General features: G+C 36.6%; 1 protein-coding gene across 2 annotated transcripts in view; it reads left to right on the forward strand.

Moving 5' to 3' along the window:
• The first annotated feature begins 357 nt into the window (after positions 1 to 357).
• The window catches only part of LOC106868735 (adhesion G protein-coupled receptor L4), an 87,398-nt gene continuing 80,148 nt past the window's right edge, over positions 358 to 7,607 (forward strand). Inside the window, exons 1-3 of one of the 2 annotated variants that reach the window (XM_089350706.1) lie at positions 358 to 493; positions 1,544 to 1,622; positions 6,369 to 6,460. In XM_089350706.1, the coding sequence (XP_089206832.1) occupies positions 6,385 to 6,460 (76 nt within the window). In that variant the 5' untranslated portion in view covers positions 358 to 493; positions 1,544 to 1,622; positions 6,369 to 6,384. Of the gene's footprint in view, positions 494 to 1,489; positions 1,623 to 6,368; positions 6,461 to 7,607 lie in introns of those variants that run through there. The other variant, XM_014914132.3, reaches the window with a different exon arrangement.

Raw genomic sequence — 7,607 nt, forward strand, 5'->3', positions numbered from 1 at the left:
ACACTATGTCAGGAAAAAATTACTGCAGCAAGAAAACATTGAACTCACGAGTATTTCGATAGCTTGCAAAGCAGTATTCAACTCATGAGTATAGCTTGGAGATAGTTAAGTTCTTCTAAGTTGAAGTAATATAATATGCATTTTATATTAAATTACGTTTTGGTCTTAGTGTTTAAAATGCTTTCTTGGTATGGGCTTGAGATTTTATTAGTAGGCGAGTTCAAACTTAACGTGCGAAATTTCTCCTATTGACGAAAATTCTCGTAACGCTGCTTTATGTGGTTGTTTAGTTTGCAATATACACCACATAAAAACAGAATCGTCAGTGCTACTCCTGCAACCCAACTCCGCACACAACTTATCGTTACCATGGAGGATCATAAATCTATAATTATGTGAATGTTAACTCAAGAAAACTATTTCATAAAAGTTGGATAAATGGATAATATGTGAAAGGTAGATGTGGAGCGGAAATACTAAAGCATGTTTCGTCGTAAGTGCGAGGTCTAATTGTTTTCACGGTTTTAGAATGGAGAAAGAAGGACCCATTTTCCTCATGTTGTGCTGCTATATGTTTTGGTGTTCGTTTTCCATTGAAGGGGTGTCTAGTAAAATGTCTTAGTCAAGCATTTGCATGCATATATGTATAAAGCCAATTAGTACGATACATTTTAGATGATGAATTGGCAGAGTACAAAGGTCCAGCGTGTTGGATCTGAGGAATTATTAGAGCGTTAGGCGATATATCTAGCGGTATTTGTCTTAGCTAAAGGGCGAGGTACGCCCCGGGCGGAACTACTCTTGGGTCCGCTGTAAGCAATATGTATTTTTTGTGGGGTAAACTGAAGGGCCATCCAGGGCAATAGACACTCTAGCTACGCTAGTCGCTCTATACATTCTGAGTTCTTGGGTGGTAGGCTTAATCAGTCCCTCGATTTAACACCACCGTCTGGCCCTTAGGTGACTTTGTCGGAGTTCACTCTGCTGCAAGCGTTTAGACCAGGTCTCCGATTTGAGGATAACTTGTTTCTTTCTGAAGAAATAATGGGTTATAACCAGCGCTCTTTCCTCCCCGGAGACAACTATTTATTATACTCGCAAGAAGATAATTAAAGTCAATAAACGATGTACTATAAATACATTTTATTTCATTTCCTTTTTTAGATTACCATTCATAGAAAATGTAACATGTTTCTTTTTTTAATTTCAATTTGCATGTTTTGTGAAATGTGTCAGGAAGTTCAGTTTGACGTAAAAATGTTTTCCATAACGAAACAAACATAAGATATTGTGTATTCATTCTGAGAGGGAAAAGAAGAGGATTGATAGTTTATTGTCAAATGATGCGGAAATAAATAACTCCTTTGTATAGTATGTTAGCTATGTCCTCGTAGGAAAGCAATCCGGATGCGTCCAAAGGAAGGGACCGGATGTGACAAACTTGTGTGATGTATACATTTTTTTGAAGTGGGGGTGGTAGGTAGAGAGAGTGGGTGGTTAGCAATTATTCTGTCAGTACGTATTGACTTATTACCTGGATTAGGTCCTTTTGCAGATCGGGGATTCTAAAAGAAGAAAGGAAAGAAAATTTAAAGAAGAGAAAGAAAAAATATCCTATTCACGTGAGTTGTAAACATTGTTTTAAATGGTAGATTTTTATTTTTCATAATTTTAGGCGAAAGATTTGCCATTGTGATAATTGAAAGTTTTTTTTGGTAACTAGTATTAAAATTATGATTTTCATCATGTATGTATAGTGTATGTATGCGTGTGTGCGATGGTTACACCGAAAGTAATACAAAAGTGGGCATAACTTTTTTAATTAACTGATATAAGTCGTTTAATTGCTATTGTTGGTAGAATAACTCTTCCTCAATACACAGTCTCCAACTCAAGCGGTGTCATTGCGCCATCACTCAACCCAACTAGAATTCTCTTGGAAAAAATTCAAATGCGCACAGTCGAAACCTACCTCTTCAGATACTTTCGCCTCGTCAATGTCCATCAGGGCGGAGGTAAATTATACGTACACCACTCGTTTTCGGCGTAACAAAAATCCTATTCCTAACCCGAAACCCTAACCTTACACCCTAAACACCAAGTGTGCGTATTCTTTACCTTCCCTGTCCATCAGATTTGTGTCCCCCAAAACCGTCTTTCATTAGACTGACTAGGTGGGAATCGATGGCGTTTTACAGTGGAGTATGATCACTGACAAGTCCAGTTGGCTCGATCGCCTCATTTGTTTGCCGAAAATGTGTTTGGTCGCGCATTAACATGGTGAATGAGGATCGTTTTCAGATTCTTGTTCAGTCTCTTCCTCATAATAACTTCAGTAAGAATCTTGAATGTTCCAATGCACCACTCACTGTTCACGGTGAAGCCACATTACAGAAAATCAAGGAGACCGACGCACTTGTCATCCTATTCTCCACCAAAAAGAACAAACAAAAACAAAACAGTCGCAATGTCTTTCTTTGTCGATTGCTGGGGGAAGATGTATGGCGCCATTCCAAGGAATGGGTCTTCGTTTCCGGATACACCCACGTTTTATTCCCTTTCACTTGATCGGAAAAAAAAAAAACGGGTAAATTTTCAGATTAACACCCACACAATTTTCACTAGGGTGTTAGGGTTAGGGTTTTACGGTCAGGGTTACGGTTAGGGACGGAATTCTCTAACCCTAACCCTAAAACCTAACCCTGATCCTAACACCGTAACCCTGACCCTAAAACCCTAACCCTAACATCCTAGTGAAAATCGTGCGGGTGTTAATCTGAAAATTTACCAAAAAACGTACCCTCATTGGCTTTTAATGCTTTCTACAGATCGAAGAAGGCTTCCACTCTTCTCTTCTTCAGCTTGATTATCATCTACAGTAGTACCCACTTAGCACATACTTTCCAATATCTGAAGCCTTCCACCTTCTTCTGCAAGGCATTGTCATTACTGTCCAGTAATGCAACAAGCGCGGTACCCTGTCAAATGTCTTCTACTTTGACTCTGGTCCGACCAATGTCTAGTGGGTAATTTTTGGTAGACGAAAACTATATGGAAGCCTGTCGTGTGCGTATGTGTGCGCTCGCGCATTTGTTAACCTTCCCCGTTTGACAACCTGTTTTGCTTTGTTTACGTCTCCGAAACTGGTTTGGCAAAAGAGACAAATGCAATAAGTAACAAACTTAAAAGCGATCCCGTGATTGATGTGTTTGACTAAACACTTTAAGGATGTGCTTCAGCGTGGCTGCAGTCTAACAACAAAAACAAGTAGAAGAATAAACGGACACACATACACTTTACATTTATATATATATATATATATATATATATATATATATATATATATATATATATATATATATATATATATAATGTATGTGTGTGGGGGTGGGTGCAGAGCAAAATTAGTAACAAGGGTAAAATGAACAATTTCTGATTTCTCGCTATTTTCTCCCTATCTGTTTGAAAACTATCTGCTGTCTAAGGATGAATATTGATGTGTATGTGTCTGTCTTCAAATGTAATTCTGGAGAATTGAACAGGCAAATTTACCTTATCTTGTATAACTTTTCATCAGCTAAATTTGTCTTTTATAAGCTCAAAGAGAATAGAGATAGTTTTCTGAAATACCATTCTGAATATGTTACAGTGTTTTTAATGCATTTATAGAAGATCATTTGCTTAGTTGATATGGTCTTTGTAAGGGAGTGAACATTTACCAAAAAATGCATTTTTTCTCAGTCAAAAATGTAGTAAAAACTCGTCATTGTGCCTCCCCCACCATGTATGTGTGTGTGTGACACACACACACACACACATTTAGTGTATTTCGGTGTCCGTTGCAACTGTGCCGGGAGAGGGTTAAAGTTTAAGTGATCTTACCCCTTCCATGGCATATTGGGAGCATCAGGTAAGGGTACCGAATCTTTAGGGCTGAATCTACTACCACTATACGTCTTTCTCCTTCCTTGAGAAAATTTCGAAATTACACTAATTTCAGAGGCATTTTGAGGGAGCATGAAATGGGTATTTGGGCACCTTCTGATTAGGGGCGCTATTCAATACGTAGTATTAAAATAATATCTATCTTTTACTTGTCAGTAAACTGTGGCCATGCTGGGGCATCACTTTCATATATTTATTATCTGTTAAAAATAATAAATGATTAACAAGTTATCGATTGTAATTATTATATATTAGTCTTACGTTGAAACTTATAATAGTATTCTTGCTAAATTTGATAATTAAATTCATAAATTAAACAGATCTGTGTACAAGTATAATTAAGCAGACTTATTCTATTTTATTTTATTCAATTTTCATTAGCTCGATCATTACATTTTCTATACCCAACTCTTATTTATCGTTATTACGTTTCCCGTCATTTGATGTCGGATTTTGCATGTATGATCTGATCTGAGCACTAATCTGTCTGTATCAATTACTAGCAAACGCCCCCGTCCATTGGACGGTGTAAGTTCGTGATAGAACTTCAGTCTAAAATAGTGTAATTCTGCTTCTGTCTATGCTTAAAATTGAGGATTATTTGACATAGTTGAGACATTAAATCAAAAATAAGTGGTATTCAAAAGGAACATTTATTATTTGCTGATATCGGGTATTAAAATGTGAAAATATGGAAAATTATCGTTCGGAATGCTGTTTAATTGACCGAATGGCTGAAGAATCGGTACAGAAAGCATATACGACATTTCTATGGACAGGAAGTCAATCTGAAATTTGCAATATGAAATTATCTAAGGCATCTGGGAAGCTGGGCATTGAAATGAAAATATGCTTGACTTTAACAACAGGCATTTGTTGGAAGATTAACATATCCTATCGTGAGGAGTAAATAAGGGCCAACCTGAAGAGGATTTCAACTCATTGGAAGAACTATTGGAGGGCTGCCTTGTGTACCACATTTTTTGTCAATCTTTTGGGAGTGTAGTAGAAGAGATTGGCCGAATTTCCAACTCTGGAACACCCCACGTACAGCTGTCTGTGTGAAAAGCATGGTGTATTGAGGTCCAATCCAACCACTTTTAGTGACTGACCTTGGGCTTTGTTAATGGTCATAGCAAAGCTTAATCGAATGGGCAATTGGACTCTTTTCATCACAAAGACACAGTCGGTCGGAATAAGCAGAACTCGGGGAATAAAAACAGACCCGCCAATAACTTTTCTTGTGATGATTGTGGCTTCGAGAATGTTATCCAAAATTTGCTTAACAGCCAAATATGTGCCATGGCAAAACTGAGGAAGCTCCAAATTCCTCAAGAGTATAATAGGGCAACCAAGTTTAAGGCTAAGTTTTCGCGATGGCAATCCTGATGGTTCTTGTGAGTTGGATCAGTAACTAAATCAACCAAAGCATGGCATCGCTCTTGCATAGGAAGTTGATGAAGCAGATATGTGTTTAGGGCTTGGATGGTGGCATTTGTTGGAGCTAAGATGACTCTTTTACACATCCATTTATGACTGATGTAATTGGTAGAGAGGTTAGGGTAAACTTTTGTGCATAGCTCCTCAGGGCTGGAGACGTAGTTACCGATGGTACTTATGTCAGCCAAACCATTTATGTCGAGTGGTAAGCTCCTATTGCCAACATCCAATAACTTTGAAGTAAAGGAATTGTCATCATGTTGCTGGTAAAGAATGGAACACATGTTTATGGTTAACATTCTCAATTGGACAGAGCGCCAAAGATGAGAATTTTTTAGGCAAATGTTTAATTCATCAGCTGGTGTCCTTTTGGGATAATAGAAAAGGTTTGACGAAAGTCCCCAGCAAGAAGAATAACGCCGCTGCCAAAATCTAAATATTTGCTTCTTTCTGTTGAAAATCAACATACTCATGAATTAACCAGTGTAGAGAGGAAAACACTAACTTATTACTTAAATCTGATGAAGTTAGGTAGGAGTGACTACTTCAATTTTGAAATCATTTATGGTTAAGTCACATAGCTAGAATAAGAAAATGTTAGCACAGAAGCTAATTTTAATTAAATCTGATCTTCAGCAAACAGTGACAGCTCCAAAAAGAGTTCAGTCCTCCTGTAGTGTTTCATTCTTTTATTTTATTTACTTCTCTACTTTTATTACTATGCTGACATTTTACCTGCTCTAGATTCATTCCAATTTATTTTTCTGCTCACTTTTTTTCTTATATTAGTCATTAACCTGTTCCATTTTCACACCTATTGTTTCAATCATATTTCTTCATTATATATTTTTTCTACATTTCTTTAACATTTCTTTTTCTGCAGCTCCTTTATCTTACCTTCTACTCCTCTTTTAGTCCCTACTCTTTCCATTCCTTGTTATACTGCTTCTGCTTCTTCAATAAATGGACCTTATTTTTCTTAGGTTTATATACCAAAAGATGAATCCAGCAAAAAACACTTTGGTTACTCTTTTTTTTGTTGTCATTTTCATGGATATGTTACTGGCTGCAACAGGTAAGTTCATGATTAAATATTAACTACATTGTTTTGCATTGTACATTAATGTCAGTTATAATCTATGGATAATTTGCAACCTCAGTGGAAAATAAGTTTTCCATTTGTACATTCATACAGTAATGTGACTGTATTTCAGATAGGAGTTTTGATGAATGATTGTTTCAGTTGTTCACTCAAAAGAACAGCTAACTCATTTAAGCAAGAGTGGGAACAGTATGCAGTCATGAAACTTGCTTGAAGTAGCAGTTAAATGTTCCATCATCATCATTCTCATCTTCATCCATTTTCCATGCTGGCATGGGTTGGATGCTTTTGACAGGATCCAGTAAGCTACAGGACTATGTCAAGCTCCATTGTTAGCTTTAGCATAGCTCTTATAACTAGATGCCTTTCCTAATGCCAACCACTTTATAGTATGTCCTGGGAGCTTCTTTAAATAACGACACGGAATAATCTAGTCTTAGATACCCTAAGTGTGAACACAATTGTGGATTGGTATTTTCTGGGCCTTAGATTGTATATACAACCAAAACCTTTTATAAATATGCGATAGGGTTTGATTATCATTAGAGTAATGTGTTATAGCACAAAAATACATATATTTTTCACTGCCATTGAAAATTTTTAACTCGCACAGCATACTGTTTGGTAGGAAAAAAGTGATCTTAGAGCAACATATTTTGGTAGCAAATGTTATTTTGTTCGAATAGCAGCATGTCAGAGACAGCATGACATTAGCCATTGAACAAAAAATGATCTATTATAACAAATAAGGAACTCACAAAGTAAAGAAAAGAGAACAAAAAAAATGGAAGGAATTTGTATCAGGGTATATTTCAACAATATCTTTTACAATAACTTTTTATAAGATTTTCAAGAGATGCTTCTGCCGGTACCATTTACTGTTAGTGAAAGCTCAACTGAGAAACAAGTATAAAAGAAAACACCAATTACAAAAATGATTGAAGATTCTACAGAATTTGAGGGAAAAGACAAATGTCTCGTAAGTTAGGATTATATCCCAGTGATCTTTAGCAAGTGGTCTGGCACCTTCCCAATTAAAACTGGATTACTGAGCATAGATATCTAGCTTTGGGTGTCAAAAGAAGAAAAGTGATATATCTGCATCTGAAAAAGCTGAGGG

The sequence above is a fragment of the Octopus bimaculoides genome, chromosome 4 (genome assembly GCF_046866305.1).
Source record: "Octopus bimaculoides isolate indiv1 chromosome 4, ASM4686630v1, whole genome shotgun sequence".
Classification (NCBI taxonomy): Eukaryota; Metazoa; Mollusca; class Cephalopoda; order Octopoda; family Octopodidae; genus Octopus; species Octopus bimaculoides.